The sequence below is a fragment of the Anguilla anguilla genome, chromosome 15 (assembly GCF_013347855.1).
Source record: "Anguilla anguilla isolate fAngAng1 chromosome 15, fAngAng1.pri, whole genome shotgun sequence".
Lineage (NCBI taxonomy): Eukaryota > Metazoa > Chordata > Actinopteri > Anguilliformes > Anguillidae > Anguilla > Anguilla anguilla.
The window spans coordinates 33,499,060-33,526,705 of record NC_049215.1 but is presented as its reverse complement, the minus strand read 5'-3'; the positions used below and the strand labels follow the sequence as shown (position 1 = coordinate 33,526,705).

The window sequence follows — 27,646 nt, the reverse complement described above, 5'->3', positions numbered from 1 at the left end:
CATAATTCAGGTGCTTGTCTTGAATAACTGCATTCATATGTGTTTCATGGATGTGAGAAATATATTTCACTCGCAATTGCACTCATTTCAGATTCTGCCCCTGTGGTGTAGACGACAGTCTGGATCTATGATAGATGTCTTGAAGCTTCTCACATTGTCAAACAAATATCTTGTAGAAAAAAGATTTAAAAAACAGGACCCGGTTTTCATTTTGCAGGGTACTGTCACTTTAAGAGGCAACTTTGAACACGCGGAGTCAACGTCATTGGAGGAAGGAGCAGCCATTCACCTCTGTGATTATGGTCATTTAAGATCTCAGTTTATCAAAAACAGACATTTATTAACACCAGCTACTTTTCAGCAGTATCTGTCTGATCATACGGTGCAGTGGAATGGAAGGTAAGAAAATTCATCAGTGCTTTTCAAAATGTTGTTGTGTTTTACCAGATTACAGTTTCAACTAAACTTTTTTTTTAGTTCAGTGTACATATGTCGGCTGAAATTCTATTGAACAGAAGATGTGTTATGTAATGGGTGAAACGAGAGATAAAGAGCCAATGGTGATTCTAGCATAGCAGGAAAAAACTGGCAATAAATACGTTTATTGCGTATCAAGACTATCTATTTTCACATGTGTACCCACACCTGCATTCTTACCATTCCTGCACTATTGCACAGATTCCATCCTGACTGTAACAGTGGCCCAGGAATTGTCTTTAGCTGTAATTTTGTATCATGGCAAACAGTGACAATGAAGTTTAGATAATGAACAACACAAAAATGTACTTGTACAGTGCAGTGTAGCTAAGTTAGCCATATGATTCTTTTCTCTGTTGGTCCTTTTATAGTGTGATGTTCTATGATTGCTTTATTATTATTATTATTATTATTATTATTATTATTATTATTATTATTATTATTATTATTATTATTAGGGGCCAAGCACCAAAAGTGCGGAGGCACCCTATTGTTATTATTATTATTATTAGGGCTGTCAATCAATTAAAATATTTAATCGCGATTAATCACATGATTGTCCATAACAACCCAAAACAATGACAAATATTGTCCAGAAACCCTCAAAGGCACTGCATTTAGCATATAAAAATATGCTCAAATCATGACAAGGCAAACTCAAGCACAACATGCAAAAACAGATGGGCATATTGACCTGCTAAATTTAACATTACTTAGTAATATAAGTACTCACACAATGTAGTGTGTCCAACTTTACGCTTATAAAGGTTCACTAAAACATCTTGTTTTGTTAAGCATTAACACAAAACGATGGACCTCAATGCATCACAACAACAGACACATTGTACAACAGGTACATTGGTCAGCTAAATTTTCCATTACTCAAAGATCATTCCCTCGCACTACTAAAGGAAATCACACAGTGTAATTGTGTCCAACCTCACATGGGGAAAATAAATTCCACTGTTTGGCTACTTACATAAAGTGCTTGGTGCACGCTTCAGCAAAATGCCTCTCTTCGGTCTTCATAACAGTAAAAGCATGCGACTGAAGTTCACTGTTGGTCAAAATAATGCGCTGTTACCCCAAGGTAACTGTGACTGTGAACAAGCATATCTCCTGCCCCATTTGAGCTACAGTCATGACATTTTGGACATATGTGCAACTCGTCAAGCGTAACACATTTCCTATAAGGACCCATAAGCTCCACCCATTAGATCTTCCACAAATTAGATTTTTTGAAAAATGCTTCAAATGCTACTAATCCTGTATGATTTGATAACACTATGCAATCGCCTGTTCTCTTGTCACCAAACTTTCCATAATGGCGTGTTGTGCTTGCTGCTTGGCCCCCGTAATTGCTACTTGCAGCTATATTTATTATTATTATTATTATTATTATTGTTGTTGTCGTCGTCGTCCTCGTCCTCCTCCTAATGACACTTTATTTTGAATGTCCAGTGTTGATAGTCAACTTCATATCAAGTGAATATCATTTGTGTGTCAGTTGACACTCAGTCTTGTCAAAAAATATCTTTTGACACTCGATAAAGTTCTAGACTGCTCACGCTCCACTGAGTGAGCAGACATCCATTGAGCATGAAATATTGCTATCTACTACAAGTAAATGGCCTGTCTGCGGACATTTCGGTAAATATTAATTCAGTTTCAAAAAGAGTCAACTAATCATGGCATGACTATCAACATATCATTTACCCACGTTTTCATCTTCAAGTGACATCATCAAAATGTCATAGTTAAGTGCCATCTATTGGTTGTCAACATGTTGACTATCAACAGACTCTCAGCAAGTTGTTACTATTAATAGATACTAAACTGTTGATTTAAAGTTGAGTGTCAGCATTGGACACTCAATATAAAGTGTTAACTTAAAAATACTAATATAATCATCAACATCATCATGGTGATCAATACAAGGTAATACCGATTTTAAATGACAATCCCTGGCATGTTTTCTAGGGTCAGCTGATCTGAGGATTGTCCTATTGGGCAATACAGGAGCTGGAAGGAGCAGCACAGCCAATAGCATTCTGGGAGAGAAGCTGTTCAAGACCTCGTGCTCTGCCAACCCCCAAACAGTAGGATGTGAGGCTAAAACAAAAACTGTTGGTGGGAGGAGCATCACTGTGATTGACACACCAGGATTTCTTGATAATAAGAACCCAGATGACACACTGAACCCCAAAATAGTGGAGTGCATCAGAGAATGTTCCGCCAGACCTCACACCTCTGTTATGGTGTTGAAAACTTCCAAGCAAACAGCAGAGGAGTTACGAGTGATGAAGAGGTTTGAGGACTGCTTTGGAGAGGAGGCTCTGAAGAATGTTATTGTCCTTTTTACCCACGGAGACCAGCTCGACGACCACACGACCATCGAGCAGTTTGTGAATAAAAATGAATGCCTGAAAACACTTGTCCAAAAGTGTGGAAACCGGTTTCATGTCATCGATAACAAATACTGGAACAATCCCTCTGAAGGCCACGGTGAAGAGAGAAGCAACGCTGCTAAAATCAAAAATCTGCTGAACACGATTGATCAGATGATGAAGCAGAACAGAGGACAGGACTACACCAAAGAGATGCGCAGAGTTGTGGAAAAGGCACAGTCTGGGGGTCAAGCAAAACCAGTGCAGAATGTGATGAAATTTTTTTTGAAAACAGGTGCATGGGTTCTGTTATTTCTTTCTGAATGGTGCGCATATGCATCTAGTTCGGTTTTTAGAATTCCGGCTATAGCAATGAGAGCTCCGTTAAGGGCAATAAATTATGCTTGTGCATGTGTAACTACACATGCCCAAGAAGAAAATAAGGCAACTAAACCCAATACTGATGATGTATGTAAGACACAGGGAAAAGAAGCGGAGACAGAATACTAAGAATTTATTTACCAGTTGTAATATTTGGGTTGATTAGTAAGAAAAATGGGATTTTTTAAATTTCATTTACCGAATTACTTTCTCTAATGTCATTTAAGGATCGTCTACTTCATAACTGAAGGGGACCTGTAATCTTGTCCGATTTTTTAAATTCTACAGGAAATTGCCCTCTTGTACCAATAATTGGATAGATCCCTTTAGGAATCTGCATTGTATTTAGGGAATAAGATCATGATTGTGGTGTTAACAGAGTGGTGTATCTTTTTTCATTATGTATACTTGGTGACTAAAACAGTTTTTCCTAGATTTAATTCATTGTTTAATCTCCCTAACATGCTGTAAAGAAGGACACTGTGTTTACTTGCCAATTATTCACATTGTTTGCTCACTGGTTATTCAAGGAAAATGAATGAAAACACCAATGATCAGTTTCAAGGGAAGTTTTACAGCCTGTCCATTTTCAGCTCACCTGTTGTTACTGTGCAGTTATATGATTTTATAAAATTGATATGTCTGATTGATTGTTCCTATTGGTCAATTTACATTTGTCCAGTTGTGACAATAATAATAAATGCATGGGTAAATAGCATGTTCAAGCATTTTAAATACAAACATAGAAGTATGAATCGAGATTGCGTTTTTTATGTTATTATTATTATTATTATTATTATTATTATTATTATTAACTATATAACTATGTAACTTCCCTTTGTGATTCAAGGACTGATGTTTGCCAAGGAAACCGAAAAAGAACTTTCTCAATACTTCTCAATACATCTGCACACACATTCACGCACACACACACGCACACACACACGCACATATACAGTACTTCCGATATACCCGCACACTCAGTGTCTCGTCTGCTCAATTCTCTGTCTCTTCTACTTATTTAAATTGTCTGTCTTGAGTTGCTGCACTCAATCCTGGAGCAATGCCTTTTCTTTGTGGTTCTTATGCTCAAGGTGGTGCTGGAAATTAATTTATACAAATTAAATATGTCATGGATCACTGGACCTCTTAATTGTACCCCAGGTATTATCACCATGCCGATATTTAATTTGTAGACTCTTACCTGCTTTGCTTCTCCCCCTTTAACCACCCCTTTCCCCCTCCACCACATTCATAAATCAATTGCTGCACAATTTATTCTTAACTTTGCTGACTAGCAAGTCTGCATGGTGATAGTGCACTGCATGTTCACCATGTTCATGGCCCGTTGTAGTTTCAGGGCACAACCAGCAGGTGTCACTCTTAGCACACACATGGTGCAGAGGGCGAGGGTGCCAAGCTCTACATGGAGAGAACTTCGAACTTGGACTTGCTATGAAACCGTTGCAGTTGAATGACTCTGGATAATTGATAGCAGTGACGCATACAATATTTATTCCATAGTCATGTGATCATTTCAGTTCTTGTTACTTGTCCCCTCTTGGAAAAGCTGAGTCATTTCAGCAAAGCCAAAAATGCTATCAACTGCTGAGGAATCTCTGCAGGCAAAATTGATAAGCATGATTTTCAAGTGTGTGTGTGTGTGTGTGTGCATATGATTGTGTGTCCATGCGTGTGTGCAAAAGTATTGGGACAGAGACAACATTTTTGTGTTTTTGTTAAACAAAACAGTCAATATGAGGTTGAGATTGTAGTGCAGACTGTCAGCTTTAATTTGAGACTTTCCCAGGCAGCACAGACCTCAGGTCAGTTGACGGTGTGGCAGAGTCACAGACCTCAGGTCAGTTAGCGATGTGGCAGGGACACAGTCTTTCCCAGATAGTACAGACCTCAGGTCAGTTGGCAGTGTGGCAGGGTCACAGACCTCAGGTCAGTTGGCGGTGTGGCAGAGTCACAGACCTCAGGTCAGTTAGCGGTATGGCAGGGTCACAGTCTTTCCCAGATAGTAAAGACCTCAGGTCAGTTGGCAGTGTGGCAGGGTCACAGACCTCAGGTCAGTTGGCGGTGTGGCAGAGTCACAGACCTCAGGTCAGTTAGTGGTGTGGCAGGGTCACTACCTGTCCTGGCCTTTTTGCACCAAATCCTGCACCAGTTAGCGCACAAACACTGATTATGTTCTTAACCTGAATTTCTTCAAAATAAATATTCTGCTGTATAAATGGATTGTATGTGAAAGAATGTAAGCTGTGTAAGTGGCTCAGAATAAGAGAATCTGCTAAATGCCTAAAATAAAGATGTTGAGATTAATAAATAAACAACAACAGCAGCAAAATCTAGTTGTGTGCCATGTGAAATGTACTTTTGTAAATTACTTTGGCTAAAAGCATCTCCTAACTGATTAAATCTTAAGTTGTAATGATGCAACAGTCATGTGCTTCATGTATACTGTGATTTTTTTTGATAAATGAGAGGGCCAAGATAGCACAAACTTGTATGAAATAAAAGGAAATGTGAAAGCTTGCACCAGTGAGGCAGTGCTCTGTGGAGCCAGCCCTGGGGGTTCGGTGGTCCTGAGCAAGTGAAAGCAACGCTTTATCACCCCAACTCGTAGATAAAAGGCACTGCACCTGGCAAAATTTTATCAATGACTTTCGTCGTTTCTTGGAAAATACTATTGTCCTCGAGAAATTCTGAGCGTGGCTGAGGCATATGTTTGCTGATAGACCGAGTTGATATACTAGATTTTAGATGTACTTAGACTGTTAAGCTGCCTCTCTTCGTTCCAAATCGCCTGTCTCTACTCGCCTTCCCCGCCTAGCTAACGTCTTTGGTTCAAAGTGTCATGATCTGATCAAAATGCGCGCTGCGCCCTGACTGGTAGGCTTCAGTATGAAAGTGGTATCATATTATTATTCTTTTAAACAATCCATTTTCTCAGCATCAAAGTAACGAGTAACTGACAGATATCGCACAAAAGTAGTGTAGTACAAAGTAGGATATTTCTTTTGAAATGTAGTGGAGTGAAAGTAAAAAGTCTCCCAAAATGGAAACACTTGAGTAAAGTACAGATACTTGATAAAGGTACTTAAATACAATAATGAAGTACATGTACTTTGTTACTGTCCACCACTGGTTAACTCTCACAACTAACCATAATATGGAATGCCCATTGTGAATATTGATATGCATATAAATCAGTTTATCATTCCACTGAATTGTCGCAGAGAATGGGGAAGTCAGTCTGCAAAACGAAGAAGAGAAACTGTGACAAGACGCTCGGTACAGAGGAAGAGGCTATAATGTTTGGTGGAAATAGTTCTGGCATAACTAATGAAAGAACATTTTTGAAATTTAGAAGTTGGCAGACATTAAAGTGGATGCAAAGATGCACATTGTGTGAGAAGCAAAGCCTAACTCACTGGGGAGCAAAATAGACATCCTGCACCCCCCCCCCCCCCCCCGCCAAAAAAGCTAACACTCCTGCGCATGTTATTTATGTCACAGCCCTTGCGGTTCCCTGTTTACAACGATACAAAATAGATTAATGTATCATTTATTACAATAACGGGAAACAACGGGAACAAAACGGTTTTCGCGCATGTATCAAAACAACTCTGTGTGTGATGTGATTGTGCGACGGGTCATCTCGGGCGGCTAACCACTTAGCTGTTAGCAATTGGCTTTTTAAAATGACACTTTTTGATTATAAGAATGGGTAAAAAGCATTATTTTTTCATATACAGAAAAACGTCCAAATGTCATAATTTATTTTTAAGGAATTCGGAAATCGCCATTCATTTGTCCTTTAGGGGCGTATTTTTTGAACCGGAAGTCTCGAAAATGCTAACGAACCCAAAGGGAATGACGACATGACTTCTGAGGCCTATTGCACCTTTATTAGACTTTCATTTAGAAATATAGGCAAGGATATGTCATCTACACACTAATAAGTAGAAATCAGTCTTCTACACACAACACAACAAGAAGCTACCACCATTGTCTTGTGAAAAGGGCAATTCTGAACAGACCTTCTGCACTATCATACAAATCATGAGTTGCTCTTTGAGGAAATAACTTGTTTTCTTAGCCATACACATAACAAACAGGGTGGATTCTAGTTTATCAGATTACCCTGGTCTGATATCTTTATGGTAAATCTCGTGTTTGGCAGAAACATGACGCTCCCTGGAATATATTTCGATTACAGACGAAGAGAAAGAAACAAGTTGACCAGTCAAGCTGGTTTCTGTTAAAAGGATGATAACATACTCCAGAGCCTCCTCTCCAAAGCAGTCCTCAAATCTCTTCATCACTAGCCACTCCTCTGCTGTCTGCTTGTAAGTTTCCAACACCATAACAAAGGTGTGAGGTCTAGCAGAACATTCTCTGATGCACTCCACAATCCTCAGATCAGCTGACACTACAAAACATGGCAGGGATTGTCATTTTAAATAACCTTGTATTGATTACCATGATGGTGATGTTATTATTATTATGGTAACACTTTATTTTTAATGTCCAATGATGATTCTATACTTGAAATCAAGTGTTAGTTTAATGTAACAGCTCATTGAGACTTTGTCAATATATGTTTTGCTCATAATATTGTCATCAAACATTTTGATTCACATGAAGATGAAATGCAAGTGAACAACAATATGTTGATATGTCATGTTTAGTTGACAGTTGTTGAGAATCACTTAACATTTCTTGAAATATTCTTGGTCTGGCCATCTACATGCTGTAGATAGTTCACATTCGGCTGAACACTTTTCTCAATCGATGTCATGCTCACTTAGTGAAGGGAACCTGGAGAGCAAATAGTCTAATACTTTTTGGAGTCAAGTCATCATTTATTTAAAGGGCATTTCACAGATGTCTCTGTCACACTGTACATTTAAAAACATAAAAGATTGGACAACAGTATAAAAACAACAGGAACATCATCAAATCAAGGGGGTCATAGGAAAGTGAGAGAAATTGTGTTTTAAGTTTACTTACACAACTGATTGAGTTCATATTTTATGATATTTTTATGCTTTACTCTGATATATTTACTGGGGTTAACTAAAAAAGCAAAATGAATTTCTGGTCCCCTCAGAGTGGGTTTTTGATCATTTCATTGAATAGCAAGCATGCAGTTGGCAAGAGGCAGGAATACACCCTGGACAGGTCGCCAATCTATTGTAGGGCCCACACACCATTCACTCATACATCCAAACCTATGGGCAATTTGCAGACTCTGGTTAGCCTACTGCTTGTCTTTGGACTGTGGGAGGAAACCGTAGTACCTGGTGGAAACCCACGAGGACAGGGAGAGCATATGCAAACTCCACACAGAAAGGCCCTTGGTCAGGATTTAAACTCGGTACCTTCTTGCAGTGAGGTGCTATTCATTGCCCCATTGTGCTGACCTGAAGTTATTTCCTTTTAAATCATTTTTTTCCACTGAATAATGGTATCACAATAAGAAGATATGATTTTTACATATTGGTGAGCATAGAAATCATTTGATAAACAAAGTTAATTTTATCCAGCATTTTTTGTTTGTTAATTGAGGGTGTTAGTAATATTGGAGGGTTCTGTATATGGTAGGAGTGTATGTGAACCAAAACCCTTTAAATACACAGCTTTGTTTATTTTTTCTTCCCAAAAGGTTACTGTGTCATTCGGTCCGGCGGTGACGCGGAGGTGATCTCGGCAATGCTGGCTTGTGGAGAGAGTGCACACACCTAGGTTGCGTTCGCTAATCAGCCCAGGTGCTTAAAGGTGTGCTGCTCTCAACAGTTTGGGGCCGAGACCGGGAGCTCACACCGAGAGTGCCTTCCTTTGTTTAGTTGTAGTTTACATGTTTAACAGCACAAAACTGAAGTAACCCACCATGTGAAAGTAGGAGGAGCTGGTTGCTCCGTTTTACTTTTTTTGTCTTTGTTATTTTAGCTTTTTGTTTTCACCTGGAACCCGTGAGAGGGGGAAGGCTGAAGATGTTCATTTATTTTATGTTGTGTTTGTGTGGGTGTGTTCTCTGTCTCTCTTTCCATGAGGTAACCAACAGTGTCAGAGGCGTCACTAGGGTGGTGCGGGGGTGCTGACCGCACCAGGTGACACCGAAATAACTGGCACTAAATTTTTGTGTGCAATGTTTTGTGTAGCGACGAGTTGAAACAGCTAATTTCTCTGTTGCAGTTTACTGCCGGTTGATTGAATTAGCGGTATTAATGTGGCAAGAAGTGCTTTGTCGTTTGAATGCATAACACGCAATTCCTTGCGCCCACACCCGCCAGCACCCCCCTGGTCGACAACAGCGGGTGACTCCAACGTTCGACCGCACCGGGTGTCACCAGCCTTAGTGATGCCAGAGCTGCCACATCTCCCTCCCAGGGGTGTCATGCTGGCATCTGACATTTACCAAAGATGTCTTGAAGATTAGTTTGGTGGAAAGTAGAATAGTGAGCATTAAAGAGTCAATAAACCAAAGGTAATTTATTGTGCAGAATAATATGTTTAAATTTCCCAACATGTTAATAGATGCATTCAGTAAATGGTTCAATACATGTGTACAAAGCCTCCACCGAACCAATGATCAACATAGTGAGAGTATTTTCATTACTATATATCATCATCATATGTTTTGTATCTCAAGAAAAGAGGTGTAGCCTAGGGCATGCACCTCTCCACAGAAACATGACATCAAATGACATTTTGATTACTTGTGAATTATTACAAGAAGCAATTCACCCACAGTGGGCATTTCAATAATGAATAAACACAAGTGGCCTATATCAAGGGACCAGTTTTGTGCTGGATTACAGATACAGATATTTTTATAGGTTGAACATACACAGAGTTTTGTCTCTGCACACTCTTAGTACATAACTTTCAATTCTACATTACATTACATTACATTATAGGCATTTAGCAGACGCTCTTATCCAGAGCGACGTACAACAAGTGCATAGGTTTCATGATGTAGAGGCGCAAAAGAAACACTAGAGTGAAGTAAGGATCGTAGTGCCAGAAGTGACCACATCGATCAGGACTCCAACCCTGTAGAGTAAGCTTGTTCAGCAAGCAAGAATCCTACGAAGTACAAACTAGCACTGGAATCACACCTAATCATACAAAAAGAATCCTGCCAGATACACTAACATAATCAAATTATCCTAGCTAGGTACAGTGAGCTGAACTATAGGCTAGGGAGGGGTGGGGAGAGGTGCAGCCTGAAGAGATGAGTCTTCAGTCTGCGTTTGAAAGTGGTGAGATTCTCTGCTGTTCTGACCGTCACGGGGAGGTCATTCCACCAGCGAGGGGCCAGGACAGACAGCAGACGGGAGCGGGAAGTGCAGACGCGAAGAGGGGGAGGTGCCAAGCGTCCAGAGGTGGCAGAACGGAGAGGTCTGGCTGGTGTGTAGGGTCTGATGATCCTCTGAATGTACCCTGGTGCTGACCCCTTAGCTGCCTGGTATGCAAGCACCAAGGACTTAAATTTGATGCGAGCCATAACAGGCAGCCAGTGGAGGTCAGTGAGCAGGGGGGTGACATGGGAATGTCTGGGGAGGTTGTAGACCAGACGCGCTGCAGCATTCTGGATGAGCTGCAGGGGTCTGATGGCGGATGCTGGCAGACCAGCCAGTAGCGAGTTGCAGTAGTCCAAGCGGGACAGGACCATCGCTTGAACCAGGAGCTGGGTTGCGTAGGTGGTGAGGAAGGGGCGGATTCTCCGGATGTTGTACAGGAAGAACCTGCACGTTCGACTCACCGCCGTGATGTTCTGGGAGAGGGACAGTCTGTTGTCCATCACCACTCCAAGGTTTTTTGCGGTGGGTGATGATGACACCACAGTGTCCCCCAGGGAAATAGAAAAGTCGAGAAGGTTAGAGGATGGAGCAGGGATGAAGATCATCTCCGTCTTGCCTGGGTTCAGCTTAAGATGGTGGTTATCCATCCAGCTCTGGATGTCCCTCAGGCAAGCAGAGATGCGAGCAGAGACCTGAGTGTCAGAGGGCGGGAAGGAGAGAAAGAGTTGGGTGTCATCGGCATAACAATGATAGGACAACCCATGGGCAGAGATTACAGGACCAAGAGATTGGGTGTACAGGGAGAATAGGAGGGGACCAAGGACAGAGCCCTGGGGAACTCCTGTGGCAAGGGGGCGAGGTGCTAGAAAGAATTCTAGAATTCTAGAAAGAAGAGCAACAATGTTAATGGTAGTGAGAGCTTTCTCTCAAAATTTGAGGGCTTAAGGGTTAAACTGGCTTGTTAGCTTCCCTCACCACAATCAGATTGCTTTGCTCAGGTGGTGAAGGTTTCATTATGGTAAATCAAAAGGGTTTAACATAAACAGGAAACTGAATAAAGGAAGTGGCTATGAGGTGAAGGGATGTAATCTGGGTGGGGGTGGGTGGACAGATCTACAGATCTCCAATGTTGTCTTCTGTACTCTTTCTCTCCCCCCCCCCCCCTTCCCCCTCCTGTCAAGGAGTTGAAGGATAAGGGGAGTGGGGGATTTCTTGCTTGTTGAATGAATCTTGGCCGTTATTGGTTGCAGCATTTCAAAGGAAATTGGCTCACTTTTTTGCAACACTCTTGCATTTTATCAATGTTGTCCTTAACACGTTTCCACTGCTGGTTCTGTTACAGCATGAAAGGCTCTCTCTGTGGCCTCTCTGGCAGTCTTACATGGCCACGGGCCCCTGCTCCAGCTACTCCAGCTGCAGCACCAACTGCTGCTCTCGTTTCTATCTTTGTGGCTGCTGATGCTGCAACTACACCATTTGCTCCGGCCACCGCTGCAAGTGCAGCAGCACCACCTGCCATACACACTTTTACTGGAAGACATACAAGTAATACTGCAGCTGCACCAACACCGAATAATGCACATATCAGAGCCCCTATTGACACACCTGCTGCCAGGATAAAAAGCCTTTTCATTACTTTCTCTTTTGCCATATCTTTGACCGTGCTCTCGGGTAACTGTCCTCCAGTTTCTTTCCTTATGTTGACCATTTCCTCTTCAATGGCCTGTGTCACAGCTTGGAGCATCTCATTGGTGTAATGCTTCCCTCCGTTCTGCCTCACCATCTGATCAATCGTGTTCATAAGCTTTTTGATTTGAGCGGCTTTGCTTCTCTCATCATTGTGGCCTTCAGTGGGATTGTTCCAGTATTTGTTATCGATGACATGAAACCGGTTTCCACACATTTGGACAAGTGTTTTCAGGTGGTCATTTTTATCCACAAACTTGCGGATGGTCACATTGTCGTCAAGCTGGTCTCCATGGGTAAACAGGACAACAGCGTACTTCAGAGCCCCCTCCCCAAACTTTTTCAGAATTTGTTTCACTGTTTCGATCTCCTCTGGTGTTTGCCTCCCCACAGCTAGCACTATAAGAAAAGCGTGAGGTCCAGGGGAACACTCTGTGATGCATTTGACTATTTCACGTATTAGCTCTTCCTCAGGGCGCTCAGTACAAAAATACCCTGGTGTGTCAATCACAGTGATTTTCCTTCCATCAACAGTGTTGGTTTCAGCCTTACATTTATCTGTATCAGAGTTTCCATAACAAGAAGTTTTGAACCGCCTTTCTCTGAGAATGCTGTTGGCTGTGCTGCTCTTCCCAGCTCCTGTCTTACCCAACAGGACAATCCTCAGATCAGCTGACCCTAGGAAAGATGACATTCTAATAAAAAAGTCATATTTATAAAATACACACACACCTCATTTATAAAGCTTTGTGGAGGTTCTACATGAAAAGTTTAAGTATGCACAGAAGAAGAAATGCGTACGGTCAAAAATATCCTGAATGGCCTAAAACCATCCATATGCTCACTTGCATGCAATTTTCTCTTTATGGATCAAAATTAACTTGAAATTTTGCATATGCACACACGCCTTGTATCCCACCCTGTTAACTCTCACAACTAACCATAATATGGAATGCCCATTGTGAATATTGATATGCATATAAATCAGTTTATCATTCCACTGAATTGTCCCAGAGAATGGGGAAGTCAGTCTGCAAAATGAAGATGAGAAACTTCATGAACTGTGACAACAAGACCCTCGGTACAGAGGAAGAGGCTGTAATGTTTGGTGGAAATAGCTCTGGCATAACTAATGAAAGAAAATTTTGGAAATTTAGAAGTTGTCAGACATTAACGTGGATGCCAAGATGCACATTGTGTGAGGAGCAAAGCCTTAGTCACTAACTCAAATAAACTTCTTGCCCCCCCCCCCCATATTTCATAAGGTTAGACTGCCATAGTCAGCAATTAATAATAACTAAGTTGTGGCACTTATCAGCCTGTAATGAGGCACTATTCAAAGTGTACAATGTGATATGACAACACTTTATTGTCTGATTACGCAGAACTTTATCTTGCATTTTAAAATGACAGTTGCAAACATGAAAGTCGGATACATTGACACAAAACATGCATATTAACAGATATCCAAGAAAATGTCTCCCGGATTGAACCCTTCACTATCAAGTTGAAGTCACGTTGTGGGACCTCACGTTCAGCATTCGAATGGATTCTGCAGTAAAAGAGCACTCTAATCGTATGCATCTACTGCGGGACTGTATACCGTTTCTCTGATGGCATAAGCTGAAGCTCTGAATTTTATGCATGGAAGACTGAAAATAAGCCTAGATGTTCCTCTGACAAGGGATATGATTATGTGTACTTCGATATGAAATGAAAGAAATTGAGTGAAACAAGTCTGAATTTTTTTTGTATTTCACTATTTTGCCATCGGAGTCACCGTTTCCCACAGTCTCCAAAATGTGTGCATTCATGGGTCGTAGTTTGTGTAAATGTGCGCATATTTTGATGTCAAGTTTGTTTTTTTTAAATCTCAAATCCATGAGGTATTTGGGATTTATAACTGAGGCTGCAGAAGCTTTGAATGAATTGTATGTAATCAGGTGGCCAATGTGTATAACACTGCTCAATTTAAAGAAGACTTTCACACCTTTGTATGCTACACAGTTAGCATCTGAAACCAGGTTTAGATTATCATTGCACCTTTATTAGATTTTCATTTACAAATATAGGCATGGATATATGTAATCTACACACTAATATAACTGTCTAGAAATCAATCTTCTACACACAACACAACACGAAGCAAAGGTTGGCAAAATCGCTGCTTGCTTACCTCCTGCTTGCTTACTTCCTGTCATACCCATATCTTGTCAGTTGAAGAACTGGAAAAGGACAGTTCTGATCAGACCTTCTGTTCTAGCATGCAAGTCAAGAGTAGCTCTTTGAGGAAATAACCTGCTTTCTTAGCCAAACACGTAACAAGTGGATTCCAGCATATCAGATTACCCTGGTCTGATGTCTTTGTGATAAATCACGTGTTTAGCAGAAAAATGACAGTACCTGCTATACATTTGGAGATTACCGAGGAAGTAAAACGAGTTGATTGGTCAAACTGGTCTCTGTGGGTAACATTACTTCAGAGCCTCCTCTCCTAAGCAGTCCTCAAACCTCTTCATCACTAGCAACTCCTCTACAGTTTGCTTGTAAGTTTTCAACACTATAACAAAGATGTGCATGCTATAACATTCTGGTGGTGTATGTAGTTGTGCACTTATTTTGTAACCCAGTGTAAGGGCCAGATTGCTTCTATTTTACTGCCATTGGTATATGAGAATGGATGGTTTGTTTTTAAGATGTAACTTATTTTCATTTATGTATTTCTATGAAGCACATGTGCAGGGCTCATACACCCAGACCAGTGATTCTCTCATTTCTTCACTGCATCCAGGCCTTTTCTTTTATGTAAATATCACACAACTGATTGAGTTCATATTTTATGATATTTTTATGCTTTACTCTGATATATTTACTGGGGTTAACTAAAAAAGCTAAATGAATTTCTGGTCCTCTCAGAGTGGGGTTTTGATCATTTCATTGAATAGCAGGCATGCAGTTGGCAAGAGGCAGGAATACAGCCTGGACAGGTCGCCAATCTATTGTGGGGCCCACACACCATTCACTCGTACATCCAAACCTATGGGCAATTTGCAGACTCTGGTTAGTTGTCTTTGGACTGTGGGTGGAAACCGTAGTACCTGGTGGAAACCCACAAGGACAGGGAGAGAACATGCAAACTCCACACAGAAAGGCCCTTGGTCAGGATTCAAACTTGGTACCTTCTTGCAGTGAGGTGCTATTCACTGCTCCATTGTGCTGACCTGAAGTTATTTCCTTTTAAATAATGTTTTCCCGCTGAATAATGGTATCACAGTAAGAAGATATAATTTTTGCATATTGGTGAGCATAGAAATCATTTGATAAACAAAGTTAATTTTATCCAGCATTTTTTGTTTGTTAATTGAGGGTGTTAGTAATATTGGAGGGTACTGTATATGGTAGGAATGTATCTGATCCAAAACCCTTTAAATACACAGCTTTGCATATATTTTTTCTTCCCAAAAGGTTACTGTGTCATTCGGTTCGACGGTGAAGCGGATTGGTCTCGGCAACACTGGCTGGTGGAGAGAGCGCACACACCTGGGTTGCGTTCGCTAATCAGCCCAGGTGCTTAAAGGTGTGCTGCTCTCAACAGTTTGGGGCCGAGACCGGGAGCTCACACCGAGAGTGCGTTTCTTTGTTTAGTTGTAGTTTACATGTTTAACAGCACAAAACTAAAGTAAACCCCCATGTGAAAGTAGGAGGAGCTGGTCGCTCCGTTTTACTTTTTTTGTCTTTATTTTAGCTTTTTGTTTTCACCTGGAACCCGTGAGAGGGTGAAGGCTGAAGATGTTCATTTATTTTATGTGGTGTTTGTGTGGGTGTGCTCTCTGTCTCTCTTTCCATGAGGTAACCAATGGTGTCAGAGGCGTCACTAGGTTGGTACCGGGGGTGCCGACCGCACCAGGTGAACCATCAGAGGGGGGTGACACCGAAATGACTGGCACTGAATTTTTGTGTGCAATGTTTTGTGTAGCGACGAGTTGAAACAGCTAATTTCTCTGTTGCAGTTTACTGCCGGTTGATTGAATTAGCGGTATTACTGTGGCAAGTGCTTTGTCGTTTGAATGCATAACACGCAATTCCTTGCTCCCACACCCGCCAGCACCCCCCTGGTCGACAACAGCGGGTGACTCCAATGATCGACCGCACCGGGTGTCACCAGCCTTAGTGATGCCAGAGCTGCCACATCTCCCTCCCAGGGGTGTCACGCTGGCATCTGACATTTACCAAAGGTGTTTGGAAGATTAGTTTGGTGGAAAGTAGAATAGTGAGCATTAAAGAAACAGTAAACCAAAGATAATTTATTGTTCAGAATAATATGTTTTAATTTCCCAACATGTTAACAGATGCATTAATTAAATGATTCAATGGATGTGTACAGAAGCCTCCACTGAGGAATGATCAAAATAGAAAGATTCTTTTCATTACTGTATATAATATATATTTTTGTCTCTAGAAAAGTAGTGTTTCCTAGGACTTTCACCTCTTCACAGAAACATGACATCAGATGAAATTTTGATTACTCGTGAATTATCACAAGAGTCGCAGAATTTCACAGAATCTCTAACATCACAATACACAAAAACTTAGATCATTTAAATTATCACTTAAATTATGTCTTCTTTAATGTTTTCGCTCAGCCCATTTAGACAACTGGATTATATCAACTGGGACCACCTGTTTGATACCTGTTAAAGGTACAGATCATTTTGTTGGTTGAACAGATGCACAATGTTTTCTTTGCACACCCCTAATACATGGCTTTCAATTTAAGAAAGAAAATGAAATAATGTATGACATTTTGGATTATTTTAGCCAAAGTGTGTTTGGAAACAATTCAGTTTAATTGTTAATCAAAGTGAAGAACAAAATCTGAGTAAATCCCAGCCATTGTCACGAACGGCACTATATCATTAGAAATATTTGTTTATGGCCTTCGATTCTTGTATTAAATTTTTATTTAATAATGGTTTTTTAGTGGTTTTCCCCTTCAGCTGTGCCTGTTACAGCAAATATGGCTCCCTTTACGCCTTCTCCTACAGTCTCTACTTCACTTACTGCATTGCCCCAATTATCCCCCCTGCAATCGCACCCACACTGGCACTTACTCCATCTACAAATCCAGGTCCCAGTGCCAATTGCTTCCCTACCTTTGATGCTAGCATAGTTGCTGTGTGCGCTCAGGCTAATACTATAGCTTCAGTATCACATGATTTAATTGCTTTTGCTATATCAATTACAGCTGATCCTGCATCAGTACCCAGCAATGCACCACACAGAGATCCTGCTGTTGTGCCTGCTAACAGGATTAGAAACATTTCCATTACACTCTCTATTGCCATTTCTCTTTTTTTCCCTTTGCCATTTCCTCTTCAATGGCTTGTTCCACAGCCTGGAGCATCTCATTGGTGTAGTGCTTCCCTTCGTTCTGCCTCACCATCTGATCAATTGTGTTCATCAGCTATTTGAGCACCGTTGCTTCTCTCATCATCGGGGCCTTCAGTGGGATTCTTCCAGTATTTGTTATGGATGACATGAAAGCAGTTTCCAAACTTTTGGACAAGTGTTTTCAGTCGGTCATTTTCATCCACAAACTGCTGGGCGGTCATGTCATCGTCAAGCTGGTCTCCGTGGGTTAAAAGGACAACAGCGTATTTCAGAGCCTCCTCCCCAAACATTTTCAGAATCTCTTCCACTACTTTATTCTGCTCCTCTGTGTGTCTCCTCACAGGCAGCACGATGAGAAAAGCGTGGAGTCCAGGAACACACTCTACGATGCATTTGGCTATCTTAGGTTTTAGCTTTTCATCAGTGCACTCAGGAGAAAAATACCCTGGTGTGTCAACCACAGTGATTTTCCTCCCATCAACAGTGGTGGCTGCAACCTCACATGTAGCTGTATCAGAGTTTGCACAACATGATGTTCTGAGCAGGTTCTCACCCAGAATGCTGTTGGCTGTGCTGCTCTTCCCAGCTCCCGTCTTACCCACCAGAACAATCCTCAGATCTACTGACCCTAGGGGAAAAAGTTGATATTTAAATCAAATAAACAGAGCTACATTGCACTGTATGAGACACGAACATTTTTGCTTGTTAATCGTCTAAATTTCCGCTATGAAATGTAAAGTTACTGCTAAAGACAACTCCTGGGCCACTGTTAGTCAGGATGGAATCTCTGCAATAGAGCACATGTGGTAAGAATGCAGGTGTGGGTACACATGTAAAAATAGAACACTTGATATCCTATTTGAGCAATAAATGTATTTAATGAAAGTTGTTTCCTATGCTAGAATCACCGTTAGTTCTTTATCACGTGTTTCACCCATTGCATAACACATCTTCTGTTGAATAGAATTTCAGCCCGCATACGTACACTGAATAAAAAAAAAAAATAGTTAAAATAAAATTCAAATAAAAAAATAGAGAATAGTTAAAGTATATTTCATGTTTATCTAATAATAATCAGCATGGGATAAAGTATGATATAGTCAAATTCAAATGACTGCTAATACGGAAGATAGTACATCTACCTCTGCAGTTCTTCTTGGGTTTTCTCTCTCTTTTTTCAATGAATTATAACTTATTTGACAAAATTGGAAATCGATGCACAGACAATACAGGCTGTGCTACTCGTCTAGTTCAAGAAACATGATCAACATCGGTCATGGTCACATCGCTAGATAATCAATACAAATTACTGAAGTGCTTTTTATAGGTCCGCTGAGAGACATTAGCATGTTCCTGCTTCTGCAGAAGTACTCTTGGTCTACAGCAATAAATGTACATGAGCCTAGAATACCATCTCAAATGGAAAATCTTGCACTATACAGTAGTTATGGCACTTGCTGGTATAGATGAGTGGACGGTTCTAGAGTTCCTCTATTAATCAGCCAGCGGCACCTCAGCCTCTCAGACCTTGGAATGACTGAATGGTGACATGGCACATGGTAGTGAGGGCTCTCTAAGCCTTGATGGTTTTAGGGTTAAACTGCAGTGTACCCAGCTGACCATCAATCAGTTTTCTCTATACAAGTGGTGAAGGTTTCTTTATGGTAAATCACATGGACTTCACAGAAACTGAATAAATAAACTATATGAGGTAAAACTACGTAATAAAGGGGGTGGGGACAGATCTGTAATATCCTCATGTATACTCTCTTCTTGTCCTAGTTATTCTGCCAGAAAAAAAATGCATGCTTTGCTTAACTCTTTCTCCCTTTTCACCTGGGTGTACTACTCTCTAATAAAGCTAACACACAGCAGAGAGCTGTGGCCTTATTTGATGGGCACGTGTTCCACCACGACTTTGTATCAAAATTTAGGAAATATGAAGAATTATTAATGGTATATGCAATATGTACACAAAAATGCAACTAATTTTTATTTCACAAAATTCACATGAGCTAGCATCAAAATTATAATAAAACCTCCAACCTTTCCCACCACTGCAAAATAAATTGTGTTGATAACTTAAAGCAGTGAAATTTTGCATGGGTTTTTCCAAGTCCCAAAACATCTCCAAATTGTACATTTTGGATGATGTTTGGAACACATAATCTACACCAAGCAAACAAATTTTCTTCACTCAAAATCACATATTTTGAACAGACAAGAGAGGAGAATCAATTCTAAAAAGTGTCAGTATCTTAAAAGATTTAACATTATGTTCAATGCTGAAATACGTGCGTTAGCTGGCATGAATTATAAGTGAAAACTGATATTAGTTTGGGTTGAATGCGCTTTACCTATTCCCAGAGAACTCGTCCATTGGAAACTTTGCAAAAGAGAGAGAGAGAGGGTCTATCTATGGCAGTGGCAGTGTCTGACTGTGGCTTGCCTCTGCAAGTTTGTTGTTTACATTCCAAACATGTTAATCGATGGGAAATTATCCTGTGTTAACTCGTAAACATCTGAAAAAAATATCTGTGCTATTTGCAAAAAGAACACAAGTAGGGGCAGGAGCAGGTGATTTAATCGCTGCTACTGTAAGAGCAAAAACTGATACCATAACAGCACCTGCACATGTAGCAAGCCCCAGCAATGCACCACACAAAGACCCTGCTGTTGTGCCTGTTGTCAGGATTAAAAACCTTTTCATTACACTCTGTTTTGCCTTTTCTCTTTTTTTCCCTTTGCCATTTCCTCTTCAATGGCTTGTTCCACAGCCTGGAGCATCTCATTGGTGTAGTGCTTCCCTTCGTTCTGCCTCACCATCTGATCAATTGTGTTCATCAGCTATTTGAGCAACGTTGCTTCTCTCATCATCGGGGCCTTCAGTGGGATTCTTCCAGTATTTGTTATGGATGACATGAAAGCAGTTTCCAAACTTTTGGACAAGTGTTTTCAGTCGGTCATTTTCATCCACAAACTGCTGGGCGGTCATGTCATCGTCAAGCTGGTCTCCGTGGGTTAAAAGGACAACAGCGTACTTCAGAGCCTCCTCCCCAAACATTTTCAGAATCTCTTCCACTACTTTATTCTGCTCCTCTGTGTGTCTCCTCACAGGCAGCACGATAAGAAAAGCGTGAGGTCCAGGAACACACTCTACGATGCATTTGGCTATCTTAGGTTTTAGCTTTTCATCAGTGCACTCAGGAGAAAAATACCCTGGTGTGTCAACCACAGTGATTTTCCTCCCATCAACAGTGGTGGCTGCAACCTCACATGTAGCTGTATCAGAGTTTGCACAACATGATGTTCTGAGCAGGTTCTCACCCAGAATGCTGTTGGCTGTGCTGCTCTTCCCAGCTCCCGTCTTACCCACCAGAACAATCCTCAGATCTACTGACCCTAGGGGAAAAAGTTGATATTTAAATCAAATAAACAGAGCTACATTGCACTGTATGAGACACGAACATTTTTGCTTGTTAATCGTCTAAATTTCCGCTATGAAATGTAAAGTTACTGCTAAAGACAACTCCTGGGCCACTGTTAGTCAGGATGGAATCTCTGCAATAGAGCACATGTGGTAAGAATGCAGGTGTGGGTACACATGTGAAAATAGAACACTTGATATCCTATTTGAGCAATAAATGTATTTAATGAAAGTTGTTTCCTATGCTAGAATCACCGTTAGTTCTTTATCACGTGTTTCACCCATTGCATAACACATCTTCTGTTGAATAGAATTTCAGCCCGCATACGTACACTGAATAAAAATAAAAAATAGTTAAAATAAAATTCAAATAAAAAAATAGAGAATAGTTAAAGTATATTTCATGTTTATCTAATAATAATCAGCATGGGACAAAGTATGATATAGTCAAATTCAAATGACTGCTAATACGGAAGATAGTACATCTACCTCTGCAGTTCTTCTTGGGTTTTCTCTCTCTTTTTTCAATGAATTATAACTTATTTGACAAAATTGGAAATCGATGCACAGACAATACAGGCTGTGCTACTCGTCTAGTTCAAGAAACATGATCAACATCGGTCATGGTCACATCGCTAGATAATCAATACAAATTACTGAAGTGCTTTTTATAGGTCCGCTGAGAGACATTAGCATGTTCCTACTTCTGCAGAAGTACTCTTGGTCTACAGCAATAAATGTACATGAGCCTAGAAAACCATTGTGGCAAACAAGCCTGCCACAGGCCACCGAAGTGGCTTTCCACGGGGCCCTCCAGCACAGAGACACAGTGAGAAGATGTTCAAATAGTCCACATTTATTTACAAGGTTGGCAAGATGTTACCGCCAAGGAGCAGATGTAAAAACTGTCATGACAGAGGCTCCCCTTGTGTGGATGGGGATGGCAGATTTAACCTGTGCGCACTGATTGCCTCACTACGCACAGGTGCAGCCACCCCTGTTCCTGGATCCAATCAGCCTGGCCAATTATCCAATTCCTAACCAATTAGATAACTAGCCAGCTCTAATTAGCTTGACCCAGGACAGGTGTGGCTGCTTAAACCAGCCATCCCCACACCACAACCATCTCAAATGGAAAATCTTGCACTATACAGTAGTTATGGCACTTGCTGGTATAGATGAGTGGACGGTTCTAGAGTTCCTCTATTAATCAGCCAGCGGCACCTCAGCCTCTCAGACCTTGGAATGACTGAATGGTGACATGGCACATGGTAGTGAGGGCTCTCTAAGCCTTGATGGTTTTAGGGTTAAACTGCAGTGTACCCAGCTGACCATCAATCAGTTTTCTCTATACAAGTGGTGAAGGTTTCTTTATGGTAAATCACATGGACTTCACAGAAACTGAATAAATAAACTATATGAGGTAAAACTACGTAATAAAGGGGGTGGGGACAGATCTGTAATATCCTCATGTATACTCTCTTCTTGTCCTAGTTATTCTGCCAGAAAAAAAATGCATGCTTTGCTTAACTCTTTCTCCCTTTTCACCTGGGTGTACTACTCTCTAATAAAGCTAACACACAGCAGAGAGCTGTGGCCTTATTTGATGGGCACGTGTTCCACCACGACTTTGTATCAAAATTTAGGAAATATGAAGAATTATTAATGGTATATGCAATATGTACACAAAAATGCAACTAATTTTTATTTCACAAAATTCACATGAGCTAGCATCAAAATTATAATAAAACCTCCAACCTTTCCCACCACTGCAAAATAAATTGTGTTGATAACTTAAAGCAGTGAAATTTTGCATGGGTTTTTCCAAGTCCCAAAACATCTCCAAATTGTACATTTTGGATGATGTTTGGAACACATAATCTACACCAAGCAAACAAATTTTCTTCACTCAAAATCACATATTTTGAACAGACAAGAGAGGAGAATCAATTCTAAAAAGTGTCAGTATCTTAAAAGATTTAACATTATGTTCAATGCTGAAATACGTGCGTTAGCTGGCATGAATTATAAGTGAAAACTGATATTAGTTTGGGTTGAATGCGCTTTACCTATTCCCAGAGAACTCGTCCATTGGAAACTTTGCAAAAGAGAGAGAGAGAGGGTCTATCTATGGCAGTGGCAGTGTCTGACTGTGGCTTGCCTCTGCAAGTTTGTTGTTTACATTCCAAACATGTTAATCGATGGGAAATTATCCTGTGTTAACTCGTAAACATCTGAAAAAAATATCTGTGCTATTTGCAAAAAGAACACAAGTAGGGGCAGGAGCAGGTGATTTAATCGCTGCTACTGTAAGAGCAAAAACTGATACCATAACAGCACCTGCACATGTAGCAAGCCCCAGCAATGCACCACACAAAGACCCTGCTGTTGTGCCTGTTGTCAGGATTAAAAACCTTTTCATTACACTCTGTTTTGCCTTTTCTCTTTTTTTCCCTTTGCCATTTCCTCTTCAATGGCTTGTTCCACAGCCTGGAGCATCTCATTGGTGTAGTGCTTCCCTTCGTTCTGCCTCACCATCTGATCAATTGTGTTCATCAGCTATTTGAGCAACGTTGCTTCTCTCATCATCGGGGCCTTCAGTGGGATTCTTCCAGTATTTGTTATGGATGACATGAAAGCAGTTTCCAAACTTTTGGACAAGTGTTTTCAGTCGGTCATTTTCATCCACAAACTGCTGGGCGGTCATGTCATCGTCAAGCTGGTCTCCGTGGGTTAAAAGGACAACAGCGTACTTCAGAGCCTCCTCCCCAAACATTTTCAGAATCTCTTCCACTACTTTATTCTGCTCCTCTGTGTGTCTCCTCACAGGCAGCACGATAAGAAAAGCGTGAGGTCCAGGAACACACTCTACGATGCATTTGGCTATCTTAGGTTTTAGCTTTTCATCAGTGCACTCAGGAGAAAAATACCCTGGTGTGTCAACCACAGTGATTTTCCTCCCATCAACAGTGGTGGCTGCAACCTCACATGTAGCTGTATCAGAGTTTGCACAACATGATGTTCTGAGCAGGTTCTCACCCAGAATGCTGTTGGCTGTGCTGCTCTTCCCAGCTCCCGTCTTACCCACCAGAACAATCCTCAGATCTACTGACCCTAGGGGAAAAAGTTGATATTTAAATCAAATAAACAGAGCTACATTGCACTGTATGAGACACGAACATTTTTGCTTGTTAATCGTCTAAATTTCCGCTATGAAATGTAAAGTTACTGCTAAAGACAACTCCTGGGCCACTGTTAGTCAGGATGGAATCTCTGCAATAGAGCACATGTGGTAAGAATGCAGGTGTGGGTACACATGTGAAAATAGAACACTTGATATCCTATTTGAGCAATAAATGTATTTAATGAAAGTTGTTTCCTATGCTAGAATCACCGTTAGTTCTTTATCACGTGTTTCACCCATTGCATAACACATCTTCTGTTGAATAGAATTTCAGCCCGCATACGTACACTGAATAAAAATAAAAAATAGTTAAAATAAAATTCAAATAAAAAAATAGAGAATAGTTAAAGTATATTTCATGTTTATCTAATAATAATCAGCATGGGACAAAGTATGATATAGTCAAATTCAAATGACTGCTAATACGGAAGATAGTACATCTACCTCTGCAGTTCTTCTTGGGTTTTCTCTCTCTTTTTTCAATGAATTATAACTTATTTGACAAAATTGGAAATCGATGCACAGACAATACAGGCTGTGCTACTCGTCTAGTTCAAGAAACATGATCAACATCGGTCATGGTCACATCGCTAGATAATCAATACAAATTACTGAAGTGCTTTTTATAGGTCCGCTGAGAGACATTAGCATGTTCCTACTTCTGCAGAAGTACTCTTGGTCTACAGCAATAAATGTACATGAGCCTAGAAAACCATTGTGGCAAACAAGCCTGCCACAGGCCACCGAAGTGGCTTTCCACGGGGCCCTCCAGCACAGAGACACAGTGAGAAGATGTTCAAATAGTCCACATTTATTTACAAGGTTGGCAAGATGTTACCGCCAAGGAGCAGATGTAAAAACTGTCATGACAGAGGCTCCCCTTGTGTGGATGGGGATGGCAGATTTAACCTGTGCGCACTGATTGCCTCACTATGCACAGGTGCAGCCACCCCTGTTCCTGGATCCAATCAGCCTGGCCAATTATCCAATTCCTAACCAATTAGATAACTAGCCAGCTCTAATTAGCTTGACCCAGGACAGGTGTGGCTGCTTAAACCAGCCATCCCCACACCACAACCATCTCAAATGGAAAATCTTGCACTATACAGTAGTTATGGCACTTGCTGGTATAGATGAGTGGACGGTTCTAGAGTTCCTCTATTAATCAGCCAGCGGCACCTCAGCCTCTCAGACCTTGGAATGACTGAATGGTGACATGGCACATGGTAGTGAGGGCTCTCTAAGCCTTGATGGTTTTAGGGTTAAACTGCAGTGTACCCAGCTGACCATCAATCAGTTTTCTCTATACAAGTGGTGAAGGTTTCTTTATGGTAAATCACATGGACTTCACAGAAACTGAATAAATAAACTATATGAGGTAAAACTACGTAATAAAGGGGGTGGGGACAGATCTGTAATATCCTCATGTATACTCTCTTCTTGTCCTAGTTATTCTGCCAGAAAAAAAATGCATGCTTTGCTTAACTCTTTCTCCCTTTTCACCTGGGTGTACTACTCTCTAATAAAGCTAACACACAGCAGAGAGCTGTGGCCTTATTTGATGGGCACGTGTTCCACCACGACTTTGTATCAAAATTTAGGAAATATGAAGAATTATTAATGGTATATGCAATATGTACACAAAAATGCAACTAATTTTTATTTCACAAAATTCACATGAGCTAGCATCAAAATTATAATAAAACCTCCAACCTTTCCCACCACTGCAAAATAAATTGTGTTGATAACTTAAAGCAGTGAAATTTTGCATGGGTTTTTCCAAGTCCCAAAACATCTCCAAATTGTACATTTTGGATGATGTTTGGAACACATAATCTACACCAAGAAAACAAATTTTCTTCACTCAAAATCACATATTTTGAACAGACAAGAGAGGAGAATCAATTCTAAAAAGTGTCAGTATCTTAAAAGATTTAACATTATGTTCAATGCTGAAATACGTGCGTTAGCTGGCATGAATTATAAGTGAAAACTGATATTAGTTTGGGTTGAATGCGCTTTACCTATTCCCAGAGAACTCGTCCATTGGAAACTTTGCAAAAGAGAGAGAGAGAGGGTCTATCTATGGCAGTGGCAGTGTCTGACTGTGGCTTGCCTCTGCAAGTTTGTTGTTTACATTCCAAACATGTTAATCGATGGGAAATTATCCTGTGTTAACTCGTAAACATCTGAAAAAAATATCTGTGCTATTTGCAAAAAGAACACAAGTAGGGGCAGGAGCAGGTGATTTAATCGCTGCTACTGTAAGAGCAAAAACTGATACCATAACAGCACCTGCACATGTAGCAAGCCCCAGCAATGCACCACACAAAGACCCTGCTGTTGTGCCTGTTGTCAGGATTAAAAACCTTTTCATTACACTCTGTTTTGCCTTTTCTCTTTTTTTCCCTTTGCCATTTCCTCTTCAATGGCTTGTTCCACAGCCTGGAGCATCTCATTGGTGTAGTGCTTCCCTTCGTTCTGCCTCACCATCTGATCAATTGTGTTCATCAGCTATTTGAGCAACGTTGCTTCTCTCATCATCGGGGCCTTCAGTGGGATTCTTCCAGTATTTGTTATGGATGACATGAAAGCAGTTTCCAAACTTTTGGACAAGTGTTTTCAGTCGGTCATTTTCATCCACAAACTGCTGGGCGGTCATGTCATCGTCAAGCTGGTCTCCGTGGGTTAAAAGGACAACAGCGTACTTCAGAGCCTCCTCCCCAAACATTTTCAGAATCTCTTCCACTACTTTATTCTGCTCCTCTGTGTGTCTCCTCACAGGCAGCACGATAAGAAAAGCGTGAGGTCCAGGAACACACTCTACGATGCATTTGGCTATCTTAGGTTTTAGCTTTTCATCAGTGCACTCAGGAGAAAAATACCCTGGTGTGTCAACCACAGTGATTTTCCTCCCATCAACAGTGGTGGCTGCAACCTCACATGTAGCTGTATCAGAGTTTGCACAACATGATGTTCTGAGCAGGTTCTCACCCAGAATGCTGTTGGCTGTGCTGCTCTTCCCAGCTCCCGTCTTACCCACCAGAACAATCCTCAGATCTACTGACCCTAGGGGAAAAAGTTGATATTTAAATCAAATAAACAGAGCTACATTGCACTGTATGAGACACGAACATTTTTGCTTGTTAATCGTCTAAATTTCCGCTATGAAATGTAAAGTTACTGCTAAAGACAACTCCTGGGCCACTGTTAGTCAGGATGGAATCTCTGCAATAGAGCACATGTGGTAAGAATGCAGGTGTGGGTACACATGTGAAAATAGAACACTTGATATCCTATTTGAGCAATAAATGTATTTAATGAAAGTTGTTTCCTATGCTAGAATCACCGTTAGTTCTTTATCACGTGTTTCACCCATTGCATAACACATCTT

At 40.8% G+C, this 27,646-nt stretch overlaps 2 protein-coding genes and 3 pseudogenes across 2 annotated transcripts; 1 reads left to right on the top strand and 4 right to left on the bottom strand.

The window, feature by feature from the left end:
* Positions 1-198: 198 nt before the first annotated feature.
* LOC118213813 (GTPase IMAP family member 9-like) lies at positions 199-5,701 on the top strand. The gene is made up of 3 exons (XM_035392987.1): positions 199-399; positions 2,458-5,160; positions 5,355-5,701. Exons 1-2 carry the CDS (start codon positions 393-395, stop codon positions 3,372-3,374), a joined length of 924 nt encoding a protein of 307 aa, XP_035248878.1. The 5' UTR covers positions 199-392; the 3' UTR covers positions 3,375-5,160; positions 5,355-5,701.
* Positions 5,702-11,777: 6,076 nt separating this feature from the next.
* On the bottom strand, positions 11,778-14,610 carry LOC118213811 (GTPase IMAP family member 4-like). Its single transcript, XM_035392985.1, has 2 exons — positions 14,427-14,610; positions 11,778-12,928 (listed from the first exon to the last, which is right to left on the bottom strand). Exons 1-2 carry the CDS (start codon positions 14,455-14,457, stop codon positions 11,901-11,903), a joined length of 1,059 nt encoding a protein of 352 aa, XP_035248876.1. The 5' UTR covers positions 14,458-14,610; the 3' UTR covers positions 11,778-11,900.
* A 5,222-nt stretch (positions 14,611-19,832) lies between these two features.
* On the bottom strand, positions 19,833-21,353 carry LOC118214412 (annotated as a pseudogene).
* Positions 21,354-22,971: 1,618 nt separating this feature from the next.
* On the bottom strand, positions 22,972-24,492 carry LOC118214411 (annotated as a pseudogene).
* A 1,438-nt stretch (positions 24,493-25,930) lies between these two features.
* On the bottom strand, positions 25,931-27,631 carry LOC118214410 (annotated as a pseudogene).
* Between the last annotated feature and the right edge of the window lie 15 nt (positions 27,632-27,646).

Coding starts and splice junctions, on each gene's coding strand:
- LOC118213811 (XM_035392985.1), bottom strand. CDS start 14,457: ATGGGTATGACAGGAAGTAAGCAAGCAGGAG. Junction 12,929..14,426: donor AGGAAGTAAGCAAGCAGGAG/GTAAGCAAGCAG, acceptor CATCTTTCCTAG/GGTCAGCTGATCTGAGGATT.